We start from the raw sequence: 24,444 nt of genomic DNA on the forward strand, positions 1-24,444 counted from the left end.
CATTCAGAACATACACCGGTTACTGCATGCACACCATAACGAAATTAGGTATTTGTTTATAAATACTGCGGTATGATCGTATAGCTTCCGAACAAAACAACTGATAAAATGGTTTGCAATATTGCAAAAGTTCACTTACAAAACACGTTAGCTGGATAGTGCGGAGAAAAAGATGACGAGTCCGTTGTCCAGCAGAAAAGTCTGTTCCCGGGCAAAAAACGGATGGATGTATTAACTATGCACGCATGCGCAGTCATGGCCATAGTTTATTTTTTTCTACATGATTTTAATCAAATTAAATAAGCTTCGTCAAAACGCAGTAAATATATTTTGAAATAACTTATTATTTAGTACAATCATGTACTATAATAAATGCATAAAATAAACTCAATTTTGTTGCGTTGGACAGAAATATTTTTTTTCAGTGTATGACAATGTAAGGCAAATGGCAAGATTGGGGGCAGCATGTAGCTCAGTGGGCTAAGCCTGTGTGCTTTTCAAAGCCTGTGTGCTCTACAAAGAGCAAGTTGTAGACTTTCACAGTTTCAGTCAGTTTCTGCTGGTGAGTGTAATTGGAAGCAACAGAAAAATTGTGGTTTGATCAGCTGGCTGGCATAAAATTTTTGAGACAAGCCTGCACACATATCCACACACATTTTCATGTATATAAGAGTTTTATTACCTTGTAGTCTGTAGGTTCTGACGCTTTTGATTAAACTAATTTTAAGTTCTGAATCGAATAATATAGATTTGCTCTAAAATTTCTTACGTGAGTGCCACACTAGATGTGTTAGTTGGCAACCCAGAAATGGTGAGAATGGATCGCTGGAATACTTTTATGGTGCCTGGCGGCGTTGTAATTCTGACCTAATGAGCTAAAACGAGCATGGAGGCTAGATCAGCGATCTTACAGACATATGTTTAACAACCTAAGTTAAAGGCATGTTGTCGGACCAGCTACAACCAACGAGTTGTTCTACTCCACCTCCTATTTTCCCCACAGGCAAAAGGGGACATTGAGTGACATTACATAAATAACACGAGTCAACCGATATATATTAAAGTAACAAAACACATTTTACATTTTTATTTGTCAGTATTTTATGAGCAATATCCCACATGGATAAAAAGGGTTTCAAGTGTAAGTATAAATGAAGTTTTCATTCTTGTTTGTAAAATGTACAAGTGACTTATGAGCAAGGACATTGTTTACTAAGGTTAAAATCAGTAAAACTATGAAGAGTTAATTGGAGGATTTTAGAGCTTATACTTGGTAGCAGCTCTGATGACCTTGCTTCAACCTGGCTTAAAGGAGGGTCAGTAAATGTACTTGAAGGGCTGTATGTGTAAAGTGTAAAGAGAGTGTAAAGTAGGAGATGGAGAAAACTCAAACATATGAAGTAATGTGTCTCTATGAATGTTCCGTGGAATGTTTTCATTAAGTACCCCTGGTGGTTCATCTGTGGAACTGCAAACATTGTCGGGGATAATTGTTCTAATTTAGTAAATCTGCCCACCAAGGTCTGGCCATTAACAAAGTCCACTGCAGTTTGTGACATGTTTTATTACTAGGACTGGGTACTATCATGAAAGTGACTTCACAAAAGCCCTGAGAATGGGAACACATTACATAATGGACTGCCAAACAGCCATTTCCACCCTTTAACATATTTTTAACTTCTGCACTAGCTAACTGCAGCAACCCAAATGAAGACCAGCTGACTACATACAGGAAACAAAAGGAATCTCCGCCAAGGTGAAGAACCTGCTTTATAGTTCTCCTATGATAGTGGAATGTTTTGACTGGTGCTGGTAAAACAGTCTTACTTTTTTCCTCAGCAGGAGAACAATTAATCTCTTTCTATAACATATTCCTTGCAGCTTGACAGCTTGCAATTCTATTAATACAAATAGCATCTCCTGCTGTGGTGATGTATTTTTTGCACTTGCTATGCAAGTGTTGCTGTGTATTTCATTATGTTGCAACATCTGCGTTGATATTTCTGGACGCATTTCGGTGCGGTGTGGCACAATTTCATTGTTAAATTGTGTGTAACGTAAACCCTTCAATTTGTTTTTCTTAATGGTACTTGAACAAGATGCAAAACAAAGAAATGGTTTTGCTTTTCATTGTGTTACTTTCTCCTCTCGACACTCACTGAAAAGCAATGTCTCTTTTGCAATGCATTTTCACATGGCACTGTGTCTGCATGCTGTGCACTGTAAAACAATACATCACATCAAATGTTTTCCCTCACATGCCAAAGTAGTTTTTGCATTTCAAGGTGGCACAAAATCCACTCCATAGTCTTAACCCAATCCTTTGTCTGCAATTGCCTAAGCATACACTGTTCAAAAATAACAATTAGCATATATAATGTTGTAGAAGACCTGAAATTGTACACAATACTTCAACATTAGGATAGCATTGTACTCACACTTACTAATCTGGTTAATATTGATCCTAACCACCTTATGTTATTCATTTCATTCTCTTCATCCTCAGGCACCTTTTAAATTCTAGAGAGATACTAAAACAGACAGATTTAGCTCCCTTCAAGTGAATAAATTAATGAAGCTTCTCACTTATGAAAAGCAAGCTTTACTCTTTCTCCTTAAGGCTTTTTTTGGTAACCTGCAGTCAACGATTTGTGGAGTAGTGTACACAATGATACCTTTACAGAGATACAGGAACATCACAGAGGCAAGAATAGACTAAATGTGGAAGGAAATGGGTGGAGGAGTGCAGTTAAACCATGCAGTGTTTTCTGCAGTGCCACTGGGGGGGGGGAACTGAAGACTGAAAGTCAAAAGTCATTGTGAATTAAGCCAAAAAGATGTGAATCCGATCACACAAAACAGAATCAAAACATAACTAAGTGGAATTGAAAAGTAATTTAAGAAAAACTGTATGCTGTAATTTTTTCCCTTCACCATCTTATATGAAGATCTATACTTTCAGTGTTCCTTAAGTCTTCTCTGATTTGAAGCCTTGCATGCAGGTCCTCAAAGCAACATGTCCTGCTAAGCATTTGATATTAATCCTCAGTTCGTATCTGCCCCATTTCTTGGAAAACATTCATTGGAGAATTATGTTATTTTTGCAGGAGGCTTCTTCTTAGCACTATCCTAGAAGAGCATACAGTAACAGCTTGACAAGTTTAAAATTCATTACAGGAACAGTGTACAGTATGAAGGCCTCCCATGATCACAAATGTACTCGCTCCCCAAAAAAAAAAACGTACTTCCATCAAAAAACCTTCTTGAAATGGTCAAGATTATAGACAGTACAATATACAGGTCTGTCAATGTTCTCCATGTCTTTCTTGTTACTAGGGACTTGGAAAGGTATTGACAGGGTAGACTGAGTTATATGTGTATGATTAATATAATATGGCATCCCCTTCTTTGCTTTGTTTACTCTTAGAAAACCAGAGAGCCCCACCCCCCAGGGAATTGGGTTTCCATCAATGTATAGTGACAACCAAAAAAACTGTATGAGTACTTAAAATTTGATAATTTTCTGTCTACAAAACTTGCAACACATCTAGCAGTAGCATAAGCTCAGTACTTGGCAACTAAAAATTATAAATATTTTTATAGAAAAAAAAATCACTTTTGATTCATTCAGATTATTGCCGTCAAGGCAAAATGGGAACAAAGACGCATGAATAAATATGTCAAAGTAAACAGCAGAGTACACATGAAGACAGTGAGTTCCCCCTAGTAATGGTATCTTCAGCTCCTGATGGGAGTAGTTTGCTGACGATGCTTAACTCTATGGAATGGGGATTGCTGCCTCATGTCCAGGAAATGGAGTGGAGGTTCCCATGTGTTGGAGAGGGGAAAATTCCCATGCTGGATCACTGCTGCATGATTAGGTTCAGTGAAAAGATCGAGATCCCAAAGCCGCTTATATCTTCTACATGGACAAGGACAAACAGCAGCCATTGGACAGAACAAAGACACCACAGTACAGCACAGACAAATCCAAATTGGCCTGTTCCTGGAAGCTTATATTGTGAACAGGTTGCAAAACTGTAACCTGAAGGACAGCCACCAGGAAACACGCAACCGAGTGATGGCTGGTGTGATGAAAGTGCGGGACCTTAACTATCCAAAAATAAAAAGGAATATCTTCTGGCAATATGGCCATGACTTCAAGAGCACAGCAAATCAACCTCCATCAACTCCTTCGTATATCATTTTTTGTCCAGCCCAAATTCAAACAAAAAGTATAAGTAGCAGTAGTGTGGTGGCTGCATTCATTCTGTTAAAGTTCCGTGTCAAAAATTCCAGGAAAAGTCTACTTGCAAGTCTCAGTTGTCCCAGCAGGCATCTGCTTGTCATGAATCCAAAATGGAACTGTAATGAAACAAAGGAAAATAATGTACGAATGGCAGGAGTGGGGGGGCAGGGTCACTGGCGGTTGTAGGAACCTGTAAGAAAAAGAATCTTAGATCAGCTGGGGGGAGGGCAAAAACATTGAAGATTCACATGGGAGTTTATGGCGCTTTTTGATCCCTATTCTGATCAATTTTTGTCATTGAAGAAAGGGAAGCTGGGAGGCTACACTAGCATCATCAGACACCGTGACTCCCAGCTGCCTCATAGATACTGCAAAATGGAGGAAGGGAGCACTCCTGCTGACTCCATGGGTAATTATGGGTACAGACGACCATTTCAGACAGGACAGCAGGAACTTTTTTCAGGAACTAGGAATTTCTGTCATGTTCCTGCTACAGGACCTCAATCCAATTGTAGTTCCTGGGAGGTAGTCCCTGAACCTTTTTTCAGTCCCTAGTCCTTGGTAGGTACTTTAGGTAATTAGGAAGTACTGGGGTGGGGTTTATAGCAATAAACTTTACTGACTGGTTGACCACAAGCACCTGAACTTTGATGTGAAAGCTTCTAATAAATATCTTCATTTTAAGGTATTAGTCTTCAATAAATTAAAACCACAATGTTTATCATCAGAGCCATCTGGCAACTTTTAAAAATTAAATAAACCAAGTAGCAATGTTTCCTTTTCTTCACCGCTTCCCCATGATATGCCACTAAAAGTATGTTTTTGATTTTCTTTTAGGATTCTGTATAACATCACAACTTAAGCTCTTGTGTCCGTTATAACAAGGAAAGGATACTTTTCCTTCTCTCTTAAAAATCTCTGCTCATTCTATCCTTCCATTTAGCTATCAAAACATCATATGCAAACAGATAAATAAAATGTTATGATTTGTAACATATACATTAACTTTGACAGCCCCAGTTTTTACATGAAAAATGTCCCAGATTGAAGCCTTGAAAGTCCATGAAGCCTCATTTAATTCCTTGAGTTTCCCGGCCAATCCAGGAGGGATGGCAACCCTGTTTGTAGAGCATGTGCTAAAGCCATAATGGCCAAAACAGGTAACACATCAAACTAACTGAAATAAATCACTGACTGAAAAGTTTAACGTCACGAGTCCTGATGAAGCAGATATACAGCATATACATAAAAAGGTTATATACTTTTCATAATGTTTACATAAATACTATGTACAACTATTAGGTTGATTCCGTTAGAGGAAACTACACAATGAATATTTGCTTGGAAAAAATGCTAGAAACACTTTCATCCAAGCCATGGGGAAATGTAGTGCACTGAGTAGCAAGCTATTCTGACCAAAAATAAAGACAATAAAAAGAAAAATTCCAACCATACCAAAAGTAGTTCACTGTGTACACACTAGTCCTGAATTTGGGATATGGCTTAAAGTTCAGGTCATGTTTTAGAGACTCAGAGAAGTCATGCTTCTTGTGTCTATTTGAGTCAGGGAAGCAAAGTTTAGATTCAGTCAGCTATGGACAGGTAAAAAACAAAGTACTTAGATATCAATTTGATATGAATATGACATAACCCATGACAGAATCCAGGAACATGCAGAGATGGACCAGTACTAGAAGGGACAGTATTCCAGAGAATGATGTCACCTTTATAAGTTGTCTCTGGCCCAGGAGCAGCACGGCCAGGATAGTTGGCTGATGGATACAGGTAGCTGGAGTCCATGTTCTCGTAGTCATGGGAACGAGCTGCCGGTCTTAGAGAGAGAGGATGCAGTAGGAAGTTGAAAAATTTGACAACTGACAAGTGAAATAGCAGGTCAGTCTTACCACAGTATAAAATGTTTAATTTCTTTCCTAACATGTCAGAGTTGACAAGGCTGATGATTCAAGATAAACTTACTGAGATATTAACATGGATGTGTTTTGGGGGGGTGGGGTATGAGCTTAAGCATGAGCAATCTTACATGTAATGAGGACTTCCTAAGTGTCTTCCTGTTAGTTAGAAGGATGTGTGAGGGCTGTCTGGGCAGCAAACATTTATAATACCTATCTGCCTTATGGTTCCTGGATCTCTGCTGGTATTCCTCCCGTGATCTGGGCCTCACCACTTCTTCGAATCCAGGCTGGAACATCAACACAGAAGGTACACTGTCATGGATCAGTCATTTCACTGTATTTTCCATATGATCAGGAAACTATGCTGTAATACTTCAGTAATACTGTTTAGTGTAGCGAGCTTGTTACTGTTTTTTTATTCTTACAATAACCCCTATGAAGGCAGGATTTATCAGCCAATATTATAGTACTGCAGTTATAAAGCAGAATGAAATTACCTACACACTGATTAATTGCCTAATATTTCATGAAATAACAGGCAGGCGGACTGGTTACCTTTTCATCTCCCTCTGGTCTTCTATGGTCCATACAAGGCTTTTCTCGATCCCTGGACTTCTTATAAACCCGTTTGTCTTCCTCCATTAATAAACGGGCAATTTCCTGTCAACAGAAAGTCAACTGATAAGAATTCAATCCATATTTATGCTTATTTATTACCTTTTGTTTCTGGCTTGATAACATCACTGTAAGAAGGAAGCCACACCTTTGAGGTTATGGCACAAAGGTCACCCTCTTTATCAATGTGTATTTTGCACATTACCATATTGAAGTACAAGAACATTTAAAAGAGATTGAGTGAAGGAAAAGCAAAAACTCCCATGCTTGGAGATCAGGAGGACTGGATGATCATAAACTTACTGCATCCTGTGCAACTTGTGCAGCTCTCTTGTCAATCTCACTTGCCTAAAGAAACAGGGAATTTGAGACAGGCTATTTGATTTACTAGGCAATAAATTTTTCTCCTTAAAGCTTCACTAATGTGATGGCTTACTGCAATTGCAGGGTGGACCCCAGCCCTATGATGCCTGGAATAGGCCCCAGCCCCCCATGACACTGAATGAGATATGTGGCTAGAAGACGGATGCACAGATCAACAGAATGAATTATACGTGTATCCACTACAATTTAACATTAGATGGCAAGATACCCACCTTCAACTCCTCTTCCTGCAGTTTCCGGGCAACCTCCAGGTCCCTTATCTCCTGCTCTCGGAGGTCCATCTGACCGAGGCCCTGCACAACGTCCCTCATCCCATACTCGCTATGTGCCATCCTGCCTGATGAGGGCACCACATACAGGAAAAAGTCCTTTTTAATAACAAGTGCAAAAGACAAAGCAATAAAATTTCCCATATCCCAAGGTCATGAAATCAAAAGAAAAGCAGTGTGAATACAAAAATGAAAAAACACACAAATACATCCTTGATATTTGCAAGATATAGAGACCATGGGCATAACCCAAAAGGTGTTGTTTGCTCACTTGAAATATAAGGAAGTAAAAAAAAATTCCCACACTAAGATGGAAGGTCAGAGCAATATAAAGATGTCAGGGCCAGATCCACCACCACCACCACCAGAAGCAGCAGCAACACCCTTGGCAACAGATCTAGCACACACAGGGGCCTGATCATACCTGGCCCCCTGGGGGAGAAAGACTGGGAGGTGTCCTCATGTGAACAGGAGCGTGCTCTTGGGACCTCCTCACGGGGGTCCCAGTGATCCCTCCTCTCCCCTCTCCTTTCAGTTCTGAAGCATGAGTTATACAAAAATTCATCGTCCCATGAAATCACTCTCCGCCTACCCAGCTTGTGCTCCTGATCTGCAAACTTTTCCTCCAACCAAATCTGGCTCAGGCCAGGTCCTTCTCCATCAGGATCTCTGCCATTACGTGAATCTTTGTGCCTAACCCTATCTAGATCTTTGTTTCTGTCCCTCATCCCCTCCCTGTTCCTGTGCCTCTTCTTGTCTGTGTCCCTCTCCCCCTCCATGTTCCTGTTCCTCTTCTTGTCTGTGTCTCTCTCCCACGCCATGTTCCTGTTCCTCTTCATGTCTCTGTCCTTCTCTCCCTCCGTGTTCCTTACCCTCCTGTCTCTGTCCCCCTTTCTATCCACATCTTGCTCCCCAACTCTGTCTTTGTCGCTCCCCCACTCCCTGCCTCTCTCGTTGTCTCTGGCTTTCTCCCCCTCCCTGCTGATGTCCCCGTCTCTGTCCCTCTCTCTCTCCCTGATCCTGTCCCTCTCTTGCTCTTCATCTTGCTCTCTCTCCCACTGCCTGTCTCTGCCCCACTCCCTGTCCCTCTTCAAGTATCTGTCTCCCCCCCTCTCCCTGTTGTTGTCCCTGTATCTATCACTCTCCCTGTTCCTGTCGCTGCCCCACTCCCGCTCCCCATCTCCTTCTCTTTCCATTTCCCAGTCTTTGCCTTTATCCCCCTCCCTGCTGTTATCCCTGTCTCTCTCCCGGTTCCTGTCCCTCTCCCACTCCCCACCTCTGTCTTTGCCTCTCTCACATTCTCTGCTCCTGTCTCTGTCACTTTCACTCTCCCACATACTATTCCTGTCTTTATTTCTTTCCCACCCCCTGTCTCTATCCAGCTCCCTGTTCCTGTCCCTTTCTTTGTTCTTGTCCTTTTCCCACACTTCATCCCTCCCCCAGTCTCTGGCATGCTTCCCCTCCCACTCTATTCTATCCCTATCCCAGTTACCTTCTTTATTCCACTTTTGCCCTCGACAGCCCTCCCTGTTTCTCTCTCTTTTCCTCCTTTTGTCTCTTTCATGGGGCCATGGAGTCATAGACAACTCAGCAGGTCTCTCCTTCCGTCTCACCATCATCTCAAATTCCAGTGAATCCTGTGAGTCACTCAGCTCCCCACTAGCTCTAATAAAAAGCGAATGCTCCTCGCGAGTATCCATCAAATCATATCCATGATGAGTCTCTTCCCTCCAATACCCTGACAACTCAGGCTTGTGGAGTCTGATGGGGTTGGAGTCAGAAGGGTGTTTGCCCTTTATGTGCCTGACATGCCCCTGGTCACAGTGTTTGCCCTGGTAACAGTCGGACAAGTTGCACTTGGGGTGTCTGCCTCTGGTGATCTCTGGGGGGCAGTGTTCAGCATGTTCATTCCACTCAGATGAATCCCACTCAGAACATTTGCCCTTCCTGGTGTCTGAGGGAAGCTGGGAGGCTGGGAGGGAGCAGGCAAGGTGAAAGTATAGGAGAGGGCAATGGGTAGAGAAGGGGGTGAGTTGGATTAGTAAACATTGGTTAGTTGTCTAGAACATGCTTCAAGTGAATAAACATTCACAAAAAAATCTGAAATGTCTGAGTCCAAAATTCTGAATTCTGAAGATCTGCTCTAAAGTCTAAACAAGATGCTTACTTTTAATTTATTTCAATAAATGAAATAATTTCCCTCATGTTTAAATTTTATATTAGATTTTTCTTGATACTCTTAGACGGCGACTCCTTTTTCACCACCTCGACTATAGAGAGGTCTGACCAATATCACATCAATATTATATCATGCATTTTCAATAATCAATAGGGCTTCAATGATGGGTGAAACATTTGGCCAGACGCCTGCTTTTCAGTACTATTTGGACATTTATTTACACTCACAATTTGTTAAGCAGATTAGTAGTGCACCTAAAATACTAATGAGATATGCTTTGTGACACTCAAAAGTTGGTAATCTGTATAAACTTTGCGTATCTTCATGTATATCAAATTTGGTTAGAGGAGCTCACCACATAATTCTGTTTTGGTATACTATGGTTTGGTATACTTCAGTGCGATATGCACTGAAGTGGCAGTGAAGAAAGGAACAGCTCAGCAGCCACGACATCTTTTAAAAGAGGCGATCTTGTGGATAAACAAGGTAAAAAATTGGTGGCGTAGTAGTACTTTTTGCAGTTTAAAGTCTGACAAGTTTATTAAAAATAAAGATATGCCAAATTTATATTGATTACCTTTTGGGCATCATAAAATGCCTCGTTAATATTTTATATGCACTACTATTCTGCCCAAGAAATTGTGGCTGTAAATAAATGTCTATATAATACCGAAAAGCTGGCATCCAGCCAAATGTTTCACGCATCATCTAAAGTCCTGGTAATTATTGTGTATATGCGATAAAATATCAATGTGAAAATCATCTAGCCCTAACTTTAAGGCAGGTGCTCAAAAATTAGTAAGGAAACCTTCACCACAAGCAGGCTTTTTGGCATTCTGCACGCCCGAGTTTGGCTTCACATCCCCCTAGCAAGACGTTTTCTGCCGCCGAAGGAAAAGGTCACAGAACATTAGGCTCCTAATCAGTAGTCTGTTTGGCAAATAACTGACAGCCTCTGACAGTTTTTAACTATTCATCATGGTTCTCTCGGCTGGAATAGATTTGCTGAAGGAATCTCGGGGCAAATAACAGCCCCTCAACCAAGGGATGCAGAAAATAATACTCTCATACATTTGCAAGGGTTCTGACTGCCCATTCTGTCAAGCACAGTACATACAGTGTATAGTCTATGCATACAATGGGGGAAATAATTATTGGACCCCAATGAATTCCTAAGTTCACCCATTTATAAAGAAATGAGAAGTCTATAATTTCAATGGTATGTTTATTTCAACATCAGAAGATTTTCGACAAAACAAACAAGAAAAAATCATTATGTAACAGGTACAAATCAATTTGTCATTTATTTAGGGAAATAAGTATTTGACCCCCCACAAGTCAGCAAGAAATTAACACATTAACACTACACAAGTAGTACTTAATTAAGTATTAACAGATACCAAGCCAGCATTCACATTTAATGGCATTACTTTAAAGAGTATTCTTTGGTCACTAATCTTTCTAGATCTTCAATCTTATCACCATGAGAGACACCAGAGAGCTGTCTAAGGATGTCAGAGACAAGATTGTTGACCTTGACAAAAGTGGAATGGGCTACATGACCATCAGCAAGCAGCTTAGTGAGAAAGTGACAACTGTTGGTGGAATTATTTGCGAATGGAAGAAAGACAGAATAACTGTCTATCACCCTGGATCTCGGGCCCCAAGGAAGATTGTGGCATCAATGATCTTAAGAACAGTGAGGGCTAACCCCAGAACTACACGGGAGGAGCTCGTTAATGATCTCAAAGCAGCAGAGACCTCGGTTGCCAAGAAAACCATTGATAACACAGTATGCAGTTATAGTTTGAAATCCTGCAGTGGTCAAAGTACCCCTGTTCATGAGGGCCCATGTTCAGACTAGACTTGTAGTCAAGACTGCCTAAACCAAGACCAAAACACTACCACGACCAGAGGGTATAGAGACCAAGACAAAACCAAGACAAAGTCGAGACGAGACCAAGACCGAGACCAAAAAAAAAGACTGACATGACGGGTACTGACTGGTCCCAAAGTCATCTTACAAAACAGCTAACACCTCCAACAACTGTCTAAAGGATGGCAAATATGTAACCGATTTCAATTATACTTAATTTGTAGATGAAATTGTAACATCAATTTGAAAATACACAATTATAAACTTGGAAATTGCATCATGTCCCATTGTAGTAGTACTAGCAAAATGACACTGTATGATATCAACTTCCCTGAAATGGATTAGGCCTGTTAAGTCACCACAACCTGATATGCAGATGTTATTTAAAAGTCAATGGTTTACTCTGGACGCGGAAAAGGCCTTTGATAGGCTTGAGTGGCCATACTTATTCAAGGTCCTATCTAAATTTGGATTTAACCCCTATTTTATCAATTGGATCAGAACCCTTTATCATAAACCGCAAGCCAAAATAATTACCAATAGACAAACGTCCACTGCTTTTCCCCTGAGTAGATCGGCTAGACAGGGGTGCCCCTTATCCCCTGGGCTCTTTGTTATAGCAATCGAACCCCTGGTGGAGATTATTAGACAAGATTTGGAAATAAAAGGGGTGAGAGTGGGTCAGATGGTGCATAAAATTAATCTCATGGCAGACGATATACACTCACCTAAAGGATTATTAGGAACACCATACTAATACGGTGTTTGACCCCCTTTCGCCTTCAGAACTGCCTTAATTCTACGTGGCATTGATTCAACAAGGTGCTGAAAGCATTCTTTAGAAATGTTGGCCCATATTGATAGGATAGCATCTTGCAGTTGATGGAGATTTGTGGGATGCACATCCAGGGCACGAAGCTCCCGTTCCACCACATCCCAAAGATGCTCTATTGGGTTGAGATCTGGTGACTGTGGGGGCCATTGTAGTACAGTGAACTCATTGTCATGTTCAAGAAACCAATTTGAAATGATTCGAGCTTTGTGACATGGTGCATTATCCTGCTGGAAGTAGCCATCATAGGATGGGTACATGGTGGTCATAAAGGGATGGACATGGTCAGAAACAATGCTCAGGTAGGCCGTGGCATTTAAACGATGCCCAATTGGCACTAAGGGGCCTAAAGTGTGCCAAGAAAACATCCCCCACACCATTACACCACCACCAGCCTGCACAGTGGTAACAAGACATGATGGATCCATGTTCTCATTCTGTTAACGCCAAATTCTGACTCTACCATTTGAATGTCTCAACAGAAATCGAGACTCATCAGACCAGGCAACATTTTTCCAGTCTTCAACTGTCCAATTTTGGTGAGCTCGTGCAAATTGTAGCCTCTCTTTCCTATTTGTAGTGGAGATGAGTGGTACCCGGTGGGGTCTTCTGCTGTTGTAGCCCATCCGCCTCAAGGTTGTGCGTGTTGTGGCTTCACAAATGCTTTGCTGCATACCTCGGTTGTAACGAGTGGTTATTTCAGTCAAAGTTGCTCTTCTATCAGCTTGAATCAGTCGGCCCATCTACAAGGCATTTTCGCCCACAGGACTGCCGCATACTGGATGTTTTTCCCTTTGCACACCATTCTTTGTAAACCCTAGAAATGGTTGTGCGTGAAAATCCCAGTAACTGAGCAGATTGTGAAATACTCAGACCAGCCCATCTGGCACCAACAACCATGCCACACTCAAAATTGCTTAAATCACCATTCTTTCCCATTCTGACATTCAGTTTGAAGTTCAGGAGATTGTCTTGACCAGGACCACACCCCTAAATGCATTGAAGCAACTGCCATGTGATTGCTTGATTAGATAATTGCATTAATGAGAAATTGAACAGGTGTTCCTAATAATCCTTTAGGTGAGTGTAATCCTTTATTTGACTAATCCATACGACTCCCTGGCTAAACTAAGAACTATTTTGCATACATTCAGTTCTGTTTCAGGATATAAAGTAAATTACGATAAAAGTGAAATACTTCCGCTGTCAAATTTTGATTATGATGAACCTCGGCAAGGAACCCAATTCAAATGGTCTCCAAAGGGGATAAACTACCTTGGAATTAGGGTGGATAACAACCTCAAAAATCTTTACAAACTAAACTACATGCCACTAGTTAATCGAATAATAGAAGATTTACAGAAATGGGTACACTTACCTATTACTTTGATTGGCCGAATTAATTGTATTAAAATGAACGTATTACCGAGGCTACAGTACCTCTTTCAATCCTTACTGATCCCAGTGCCACCCAATTTTTTTAAGAACCTCAATAAACATATTAGACAATTCATATGGAATGGCAAGATTCCAAGGGTATCGTTAGAAAAAGTTACATGGGATTATAAATTGGGGGGTCTTCAACTTCCAAATTTTGAAAAGTACTACCTAGCTGCACAAATGAGGCTGATTGCCTTCCTCTTTGAAAATGAAAAGGTCCCATCCTGGGTTTTAATTGGCATGCATGCTGTTAAAGAAGAGACTTCAGCTGATTTTATTTATAAATGGACAGACGCAACCATCTCCAGAAGAACTGATAACCCTGTCCTGATTCATATTATCAAAGTATGGCATAGGGTGTGGAAGAATACGGGACATAAAATTATAGTTTCACCCAAAACACCGCTGAAGCAGAATGGACTTATACCCATGACAGTCGATAACAAAATTCTGGAAATGTGGTATCAAAAAGTAATCCGGTGGCTGGAGGACTGCTATGAGAGGGGGTCCCTGATGTCTTTTGAGGACTTGAGGAGAAAGTACAATCTACCCTGCAGAAGTTTTTTCTGTTATTTACAGTTGAGATCATTTCTTAAAGAGACTTTGGGACCAGCAATGACTTTACCCATGTTTAGTGATTTGGAAAAATTGCTTCATGAAGGGAATGCACCTCGTCTTGTCTCAAAGGTATATTCCTTTTTGATGGAGGTTGCTTCGAAACCGGGTTTGCATAGATCGAGGGAGAGATGGGAGTCCGACTTGGGGGTGACAGTGACCAGGGAACTCTGGTCTGAACTATGCCGGAAGAGTTTGACTGCCACCGTTAATTCCAGATATATGCTTACATATTATAATTTTCTCCATCAATTATATATAACACCTTTGAAACTGCACAATTACAAATCTGAGGTATCCAGCTTGTGTTTTAGATGTAGTGTGGAGGAAGGATCATTCCTCCACTGCACCTGGTCATGCACAAAACTTAACACATTCTGGCTTGATTTCTCTGATGTTATGACAAGACTCCTAGGAGTGCATTTTCCATTGGATCCGCGGATTTGTTTATTGGGAGATACTACAAAAATTGATGCACAATTAAACAGGGCTCAGAGGAAGTTTCTCTCATTGGCATTATGTGTTGCCAGGAAGTGCATTGCCGCTACGTGGAAGTCGGACTCCAGTCTCCCCTTAGGAAGATGGATTTCAGAAATGAATAGCTGTGCTCCACTTGAAAAAATTACATATACGCTCAGAAACGACAATAAGACTTTTGAAGAAATGTGGCAGTCTTATTTGTTATATATGGATATGCTTCAGTGATATATGTCAGACTAATAAGGTTCTCTCTCTTTTTTTTTTTTTTCCGGGGGGGGTGGGGAGGGGTTTGAAGTTTGTGTCCTGTGTTCTATGTATGTTTGAAAATGCTGAAAATAAAATATTCTTAAAAAAAAAAGTCAATGGTCACATTTATTTAGTCAAACAACACCATTTTAAGTAAAATACTCTAATCAAAAAATATAAAGACATGCGCACACATCACATGAATCAAATGTAAACTACAAATACTATATACCAATACAAACTGCACATCAAATTGTGCATTAATAAGAATAAGGACAAGTGCTTAAAAGATTCTGGCATCTTGATGTCTGCAATGGCATGTGATTACACATTTAACTAACGTTTAACTAGCGCTACACTTATTTTGCACGTATAACGCGTATTTTGATTGGATGAGCGCCAATGTCTGAATCACAACAAAATGCATGTATGTGATTGATTGGTTGCATTTGACGGGCGTGAAAGGCAAAATAATAATAATGTTGCATTATCGAATGTTACGTTGTGTGTCATGGATACTTTTCGCTCCAAGTCTCCCGACCACTATGTCGATCTGAGACAGCAAGACCAAGACAAGACCAAAAGTGGTCTCGAGACCGGTTTCGAGACATCCAACTCTAGTTCAGACCCATCTGAAATATGCCCGTGAACACCAGAATAATTCCAATGAGGCTTGGAAGAATGTGATGTGGTCAGATGAGATCAAAATCAAGCTGTCTGGCATTAACTCTACTCACTGTGTTTGGAGGGAAAAGAATGCTGACTGTAACCCCAGGAACACCATCCCTACTAGTGATGCGCGGGTCGACCCGTGACGGTTTTAGGGCAGATATTTTTAAAATATCGTGGGTGCAGGCGGGCGGGACAAAAAGTTACAAAAGGCATTTCATTATCGATCAAAACGTGTTGTAAATGGGGTCGGCGTATAAATGCAGTCGACGTATATATAGTTTTCAATTTGTAGGATAAGCTACTAGTTTGGTGAAATATCACGTTTAAGTATGCTCTGCTCTACTTCATTTTAGACAAAATTAAGTTAAAATAGACCTAAGTTCTACTAAGTTCATTCAAATCTGATAGAGTTCTCAGATCTGATGTTACATCAGATATTACAGTTTTGACAACTAGTGTGTTTTGCATACATGCACACTTGTGTGTATTTATGTGTGTGAGATGTCGCTTGTGCAATTTTCCGCAACCCTTCAATAAATAACGACGTAAAAATCGATCTTTCGGTTGCTTTGTTGTTGCTTGGTACACAGTTAATCTTGCATAAAATTGTGTCATTATCTTCAATCAGGGTACCCGCGGTCATGGAAAACCTGGAAAAGTTTTGGAATTTTGAAATAATTTTTCCAGGCCCTGGATAAGTTTTGGAATTCTTGGATAGAGAGGAAAAGTTATGGAAAAGTTTTGGAAACTAGCCTTGTTCATTTTTGTTTCCCACTTCGTTCCGCAACACGCTAACAGAAATGAGCGGAGGTCAATAGTTAACTACCTTCGTAAACATCTGTTTCCGTGCAGATTTCACGTATTTGAGATCGCTGCTTTTTTGCTCGCTATTCTGGTTTTTATGGTTTTATGTATTAATTTGCACGTATTTGAATTTTATTGATCACAGTTTCCCATTTTTGACTCTGTTTGCCTCTACCAATCATAAGGTATGTATAATTTTAATATTGGGATTCATCTTCTTAGTAATTGAACGCTATTTGCACATTGGCGAAAGTTGTCCACCATCTGTGTTTATTAGGTAAGCAGATTGGCTATTATCGTACCGAAAATTGTAGTATTGTAGTAGAGCGGAGACAGAGGAGCAGCAGTCAGCAAAGAGGAGTGAATGAAAATTTCTGCTGAGCTGTGTACAAACCTGGTGACCAACTACAAGAAACATCTGACAGTTGTGCTTGCCAACAATGGTTACTCCACCAAGTACTAAAGCATGTGTTCCAAGGGATCAAATACTTATTTCCCTAGATAATTGACAAATTGGTTTGTAACTGTTACATAATGATTTTTCTGGCATGTTTTGTTGATCTATCTATCTTTTCCTGTTAAAATAAACCTACCAGTGAAATTATAGACTTCTGATTTCTTTATTAATAGGTCAATTTAAGAATTCAGCAGGGGGTCAAATAATTATTTCCCTCACTGTATATGGTGAGGCACATGCAGTACATAGTGCATGCAAGATAGAAGCAGGGCTCATGCTACAGCACAGGTGCACAGTACAAAAAAAAAAAACAGCTAAACCACCAATATCTTGCAGCAGGAAGTACAAACAGGCCAAAAGGAAAACAGCATTGTGTAGATTCAGATGGAAGGAAGACAACATAATGGGGGGGGGACTGAACTGGGAACAGGCAGCACAGAGCCTTATATCAGCAAATGCACCTTCTAATTGGAAACTTTTCTGTGAGCTACGTACAATCCGAGTATTTTTCACACTGCTGATTCCTCCAAGCAACATAAGCTCTACTTTTGAGCAGAATCAGAAACAGCACAGAGTCACAGACAACACAGCCCTCTGTTTGTGAGAAACAGTGAAAGGCAAACAGCAAGCGTACCACATTTTTGACAATATGAACATTTTTTTTTTAAGAGACTATAATTGAATCTGAAAGGGAAGCTTTCAGTTGAGAGAAACAGCTGATAAGAAACTAATCAGACTGCCTGGCTAACAGGTACAAGAGAGACAAACAACACGTCCATCTACGAGAGCAAGGTGGCTGGCATCCCAATACCACACTGACCAACTTGGAGCTCCCAAGCTCTCTTCCGCACATCTTATACTTTCACTTTGAAGGCCAAAGAACAAAGGCAATTCCCAGAAATGGTTTCATAAATCAAACCCTGAGTGTGGCAAGCTGAGGTGCAAGGTGCCAAATGTGAGCTGGAATTTACTAGAACACTTGACATGGCATTCTGTAAACCATGGAACATGCGGTAGAATGTCCTTTGCCTGCAGCCTCAGAAGACACCGGGGACACTATTGTCAACCCACCTCCTTTCTCATCATAGTACTCTTCTTTAAAATTGGCTTCCAGCTGTTTCTGCCGTCGCCTTTCCTCCTTCATCTCCTTCTCCTGGAGCTTGCGGGCAATGGCCTATGGTGGCAAGCGAGGAGAACACAGTACTTAGGAGAACATAGCGATGAGGAGATTACCCTGGGCACACTATGCTACCACAGACTCTGCAGCCTGGAGTTCACTACACAGAACACTTACAACGAAGAACACAGAATCATGATCTTTTATAGTCTTTAACTAACATATGTTTATGGACAAAAGTATTCAAAAGACTTCTTAATTTAGAAAGGTTTTTAAACTAGTTTAAAAGGGTGGAAATATCTTTGTTAGCACAGTAGCTATGTAAGCAGGTAAAAGAGCAGGGGGAAGGTACTTTGACAGATCATTATGGTGAAAATCTGCCAGCACTATGGTGTGGAATGTAGCAAACCACAGTAAGCGGCCTCATTATTAAGCCTCTTATAAAGCTCTCACCGCATCACTTTCCTCCTGCTGCCTCTGCAGTTCAGCTTGCCGGACCAGCTGCTCCTGGATTTCCTGGGCAATCTCATTGTCATTGCGCTCTCTGGGGGTATGCAGGACAGCACAGAACACCTCACATACTGACACCATCTGACATAACAGGCATATAATTTGGCTAAATGTGAAGGAAAGTTCTCTAAAATGCAGCTACTGCCTGGCCTTATAGATCATCCAAATGAAAACTGCCATGTTCACAAACATCTACCAAAAGTGTTGTAGGCAAACGAACATTTTCACAGGTGACACCCCACCCATGCAACATAAATGGGGGGGCACATGTGGCTGCTATAAAGAGCTATAAAGCTAGGTATGTAGGTAACTCAACTATTCGTTTCATGTCACACACATCAGTTTTGATGCCTGTTTGAGGAAAGGATGACCTACAGTTCTCGGTGCTGTTTCTGAATGTGGGCCTTGGCCCGAAGGTCCTCCTCTTCCTGGAGACGTCTGGCCACCTGCAGATCCTGCTGGACCAGGCGGCTCTTGTGAATGTTGGATGCTAAATGGTTTTCAACTGGCGGGGGAGGGCATAACACCAGTTTGTAAAGGCTCTTTTTCTGTATACTAAAATTAAACATCTGCAACATTTTGCTAAAACTTTCTTGGGTCAAAAAGCCGATATTGCAGAAAGCGTGCTTAATGTATTTTATTTATATTTACACTCGGTGGAAACGTTATTATGCACAGCAAGTTAGTACTGGGTAAGTGTTAACTGGTAACTTTCGCTTCCAGAACTAATTCAAGTGTAGACGAGTTATGCATTCAGATAAGTCTTTCTGCACACCACTGTGGTACACAGCTGGTATTTTAGCACTTGTGGTCTTCCTGTTAGCTTTAATTAATCTGTCCTGTGACATCTGTCATGAAAGTGTTCAGCCACAGAACGGGACTGAATTTATTTATTTTTCTTTTTAATCGTACCATTCTTTAGACAATAGAGTAAAAAAAAATCCAAGAAAGTGGCAGTTTCCGAGTTGCAGATGCCACAAAGTCTGAAAATCACTTAAATCAGCCATCTTTGCCTTTCTAATGCTGAGTCAAACAATAAGTGAACTTCCTGACCTAGTCTGTGTGTTGTATGTATTCAGTTGTAGCTATATGATTTGCTGTTAACCACCAGGTTTATCTAATAAAGTGCCCCCTGAAGGTATCCATGTACAGTACAGGCCAAAAGTTTGGACACACCTTCTCATTCAATGTGTTGTCTTTATTTTCATGACCAAAAGAAAAAAGGTGAAATAACTGAAAAAATGCTTACTGCTTTACTTTGCTAAACACCTCTGGGAACTCCTTCAAGACTGTTGGAAAACCATTTCAGGTGACTACCTCTTGAAGCTCATCGAGAGAATGCCAAGAGTGTGCAAAGCAGTAATCAGAGGAAAGGGTGGCTATTTTGAAGAAACTAGAATATAAAACATGTTTTCAGTTATTTCACCTTTTTTTGTTAAGTACATAACTCCACATGTGTTCATTCATAGTTTTGATGCCTTCAGTGAGAATCTACCAATGGTCATGAAAATAAAGACAACATATTGAATGAGAAGGTGTGTCCAAACTTTTGGCCTGTACTGTATATCTTTGAGACCTGTGCATGGAAAAAGCTGAAAAAAGCTGAATACATTTGTTTATTTAGCAGACATTTGTGTCCAAAGTGCAAATGAGGAATATAGCACATTACAGGCATACAGTCATCAGGAAGTCACCTAGGAGCAAGTGCAGCTAGGCTGTGTTTCCAATGAACTAGATAAGGTAGTGTTAACATGTGATCTCATACATCACACGTAAAGCATTGCAACTGTAATAAAATGTACATTTGCAATAGGGATGGGAATCACCAATGACCTACTGATACAATATTATCATGGTATCTACAGTAGGTGCCCATTTCATACGTATTGCGATTCTATGAATATCCCAATTTGATACCACATTTTTTTGCATTTTTTTTCTTTTCTAGAATTTTAAAACCTTGAAATTTGTTTAAAAAAAAAGGCGAGTTATATCGCTAAAGTTTTATTCAATAGCTGCACAGCTGAACTGAACTTGAGTAAATGCAGCATACTTCAAATAATTTTCCTCCTCAAAAAAACCAAAGGCAGCATTTAAACAATGCAAAACAACTTCAAATACAACATATAAATTTTAACTAAAAACTAGAAATTAACAAAAAGCTACATTTGCTACTGTCATGCCATAAGCTACAGCAAGGTTTTATGCTTCTTCGCTGCTTTAAATATCTCAGGATGATGTCTATCAATGCGCACTGCATGTTTGTCATATAACACTTAACTTTCACAGAACAAAGTTTGCATACAGCATGGCTCATGTCCAACTCCTTTTTACCATTAAAATTTTGAAAGCCAAAGTTCCTCCATACTTAGACTGTGGAGGAGCAGCACGAATCTTTGCTATATCATCCGCCATTATTGTTATTGCTAAACAAAGTTAGAAAACAATTGACTCCTACTACACAGGATGTTGTGCTGCCTGTCAATGCGGGAATAGTTTACAGCTGTAGGATTATAAAGGAACAGCCATGTTTCTCCAACTCAAATCCAAACATATAAATTATAAATTAATTAAAAAATCTATTCGATTATCGAGTTAGTGTAGCAATACATGAATCGCCGCACAAAAGAATCACGATACATGGATGATGAGCAGGGGTGGGCATGGGTGAGTTGATTTGGAGTGGCTTCATTTAATGTATTGATCTGTTGCTCAACTAATTAAAAATAAAGTTGTCCTCTGAAGAGGGTGGTGGTGGCGGCTGGGCATAAAAAAAAATTAAATAAAAAAAATTAATTAATATGATTAATAAAAAAAAATCTTAGTTGAGGCATCATTCCGACTTCAGACCTCTGAGGTAAATGGAACACAGCAATAGGATACCATACGGATCAATTGAAAGTGAAAGCCAATAAATGTGTTTTTATCTGAATGCTCTGTGTCCTAGTTGAGATACACAACTCTCAAACTATACCTATTAATTTATTGCACATGCCAATTTGCACCAACTTTCCCCAGCAGTTAGGTGGTTAGCTGTATTTCTTTATATGCTTCCAACCCTCTATTTTCTATACTCACTTATGTTTTCGGTTCGGAACACACAATGAAACAATGAATACATTTACTTTATTGACAAGGACGTAACTTAAATTCACAAGTAGATGTTTAACAACAAGAAAATGTTTAGCTAATTGCAGTTCTATTATATACCTCACTTAGCTGTGTATTGTTGCACACACATGCAAGGTGGCAACTCATTTGAGATGATCAACCAAGAGTGTATATGACCAGAGTTAGACAGAAACCACCTCTGCAAGTCGTCTGGTGCTTTTGCCAGGAAATTCAGACTACAGAGGCTATAGAGGTGTTTATCAGTACAGATAAGCAATCATACTTGGTACTTGGTAGTACAAAACAAAAGATTTGGATGGCATTTAATTCATTATGATTAAGGGGTCGGCGGTACACTGGTGTCATAGTCATTATCGGTGTGATTGTGTGCCATGACATGGATTGCACTATAGTTTAGTTTAGTTTATTTATTTATTTGAACAGGGACAATGTACAAAATACATTAACCTCAAAAAAAGGAGAGATGCTTTGTACCAGGTTATAGCACTATTGCTAATTCACACCTGTAGTCCCTGGACCGACTGGTGTTAAAATTGTATAAAACTGTCAAAAGTACAAATTGAAACAGATCATTATAAATACATTATCATATACACTCACCTAAAGGATTATTAGGAACACCTGTTCAATTTCTCATTAATGCAATTATCTAATTAACCAATCACATGGCAGTTGCTTCAATGCATTTAGGGGTGTGGTCCTGGTCAAGACAATCTCCTGAACTCCAAACTGAATGTCAGAATGGGAAAGAAAGGTGATTTAAGCAATTTTGAGCGTGGCATGGTTAATGGTGCCAGACGGGCCGGTCTGAGTATTTCACAATCTGCTCAGTTACTGGGATTTTCACGCACAACCATTTCTAGGGTTTACAAAGAATGGTGTGCAAAGGGAAAAACATCCAGTATGCGGCAGTCCTGTGGGCGAAAATGCCTTGTTGATGCTAGAGGTCAGAGGAGAATGGGCCGACTGATTCAAGCTGATAGAAGAGCAACTTTGACTGAAATAACCACTCGTTACAACCGAGGTATGCAGCATTTGTGAAGCCACAACACGCACAACCTTGAGGCGGATGGGCTACAACAGCAGAAGACCCCACTGGGTACCACTCATCTCCAATTCAAATAGGAAAAAGAGGCTACAATTTGCACGAGCTCACCAAAATTGGACAGTTGAAGACTGGAAAAATGTTGCCTGGTCTGATGAGTCTCGATTTCTGTTGAGACATTCAAATGGTAGAGTCAGAATTTGGCGTAAACAGAATGAGAACATGGATCCATCATGCCTTGTTACCACTGTGCAGGCTGGTGGTGGTGGTGTAATGGTGTGGGGGATGTTTTCTTGGCACACTTTAGGCCCCTTAGTGCCAATTGGGCATCGTTTAAATGCCACGGCCTACCTGAGCATTGTTTCTGACCATGTCCATCCCTTTATGACCACCATGTACCCATCCTATGATGGCTACTTCCAGCAGGATAATGCACCATGTCACAAAGCTCAAATCATTTCAAATTGGTTTCTTGAACATGACAATGAGTTCACTGTACTACGATGGCCCCCACAGTCACCAGATCTCAACCCAATACAGCATCTTTGGGATGTGGTGGAACGGGAGCTTCGTGCCCTGGATGTGCATCCCACAAATCTCCATCAACTGCAAGATGCTATCCTATCAATATGGGCCAACATTTCTAAAGAATGCTTTGAGCACCTTGTTGAATCAATGCCACGCAGAATTAAGGCAGTTCTGAAGGCAAAAGGGGGTCAAACACTGTATTAGTATGGTGTTCCTAATAATCCTTTAGGTGAGTGTACACACATATATACATACACACTAGGGGTGGAGCCGAACCCGAATACGGTATTCGGAAAGGCACAAATAATGTGTTTTTTACGAATACTTATTTCGAACAAATACTTAAAAAAATATTTGTATTCGGGAACAAGAAAAACTTTATATCAAAAAGCTGCGTTTCCTCTTGAGACCGCAGTGCATGCCCGGATGAGTGAGTGAGTTCAGGAGTCGGGGGGGGGGGGTTGTAAAAGAGGTGACTGACACAGGCTGCTCCACACAGTAACAGAGAAGGCTCGGCTGAGCGAAAAAAGACTTAACTATCACTATTTTTGTTGAATAGATTTTTGTACCTTAACTGGGTTCCGGAGGCAGTTTATAACTTTCGGGAAGCAGAGTTTGATCGGGAGATTATTCCATTACGCTGCATTATTGACGTCTGCAATCAGGTGCTCTCATGTTCGCTCTGATTACGTAGCTCTGTTAGCTCGCTAATTTAGACAATAGGCTGTTGACAGAGTAACGTTAACGTTTGGTTAAAAAGGTTAAAACAATGCTTGTGTAGTTGTGTCGAATTGTATGCACTTGTAGGAGTTATATGGTACGTTTAAGTTACTCTGTCTACTGCATATCCATAATTATTATAATGGATATAATTAAAGAATACTTACACTATAGCGTAAATTAGAAGTGCAACGCAAAAAAACTGGATTTTTACGCCTATTTTGAATTTTACTCGAATACGAATACAAATACAAATACTTTTCCCCCCTCAACAAATACAAATACAGATACAAATACCGGCTGCTTTGCACACCCCTAATACACACACACACACTATAAAACACAAACTTGATATACGAGA

General features: G+C 40.3%; 1 protein-coding gene across 3 annotated transcripts in view; it reads right to left on the reverse strand.

The window, feature by feature from the left end:
• Positions 1-1,058: 1,058 nt before the first annotated feature.
• LOC111842482 (uncharacterized) overlaps positions 1,059-24,444 on the reverse strand; it is a 112,853-nt gene continuing 89,467 nt past the window's right edge. For 2 of the 3 annotated variants that reach the window (XM_072700001.1, XM_072700002.1), the window contains exons 3-12: positions 19,034-19,163; positions 18,602-18,692; positions 18,103-18,205; positions 7,855-9,402; positions 7,374-7,498; positions 7,081-7,125; positions 6,718-6,822; positions 6,373-6,449; positions 5,974-6,080; positions 1,059-4,365 (exon numbers count right to left, since the gene is read on the reverse strand). In XM_072700001.1, coding sequence (XP_072556102.1) covers positions 4,307-4,365; positions 5,974-6,080; positions 6,373-6,449; positions 6,718-6,822; positions 7,081-7,125; positions 7,374-7,498; positions 7,855-9,402; positions 18,103-18,205; positions 18,602-18,692; positions 19,034-19,163 — 2,390 coding nt within the window. In that variant the 3' untranslated portion in view covers positions 1,059-4,306. Of the gene's footprint in view, positions 4,440-5,973; positions 6,081-6,372; positions 6,450-6,717; positions 6,823-7,080; positions 7,126-7,373; positions 7,499-7,854; positions 9,403-18,102; positions 18,206-18,601; positions 18,693-19,033; positions 19,164-24,444 lie in introns of all 3 variants that reach the window. The other variant, XM_072700003.1, reaches the window with a different exon arrangement.

Source organism: Paramormyrops kingsleyae, chromosome 15, assembly GCF_048594095.1.
Source record: "Paramormyrops kingsleyae isolate MSU_618 chromosome 15, PKINGS_0.4, whole genome shotgun sequence".
Taxonomy (NCBI): domain Eukaryota; kingdom Metazoa; phylum Chordata; class Actinopteri; order Osteoglossiformes; family Mormyridae; genus Paramormyrops; species Paramormyrops kingsleyae.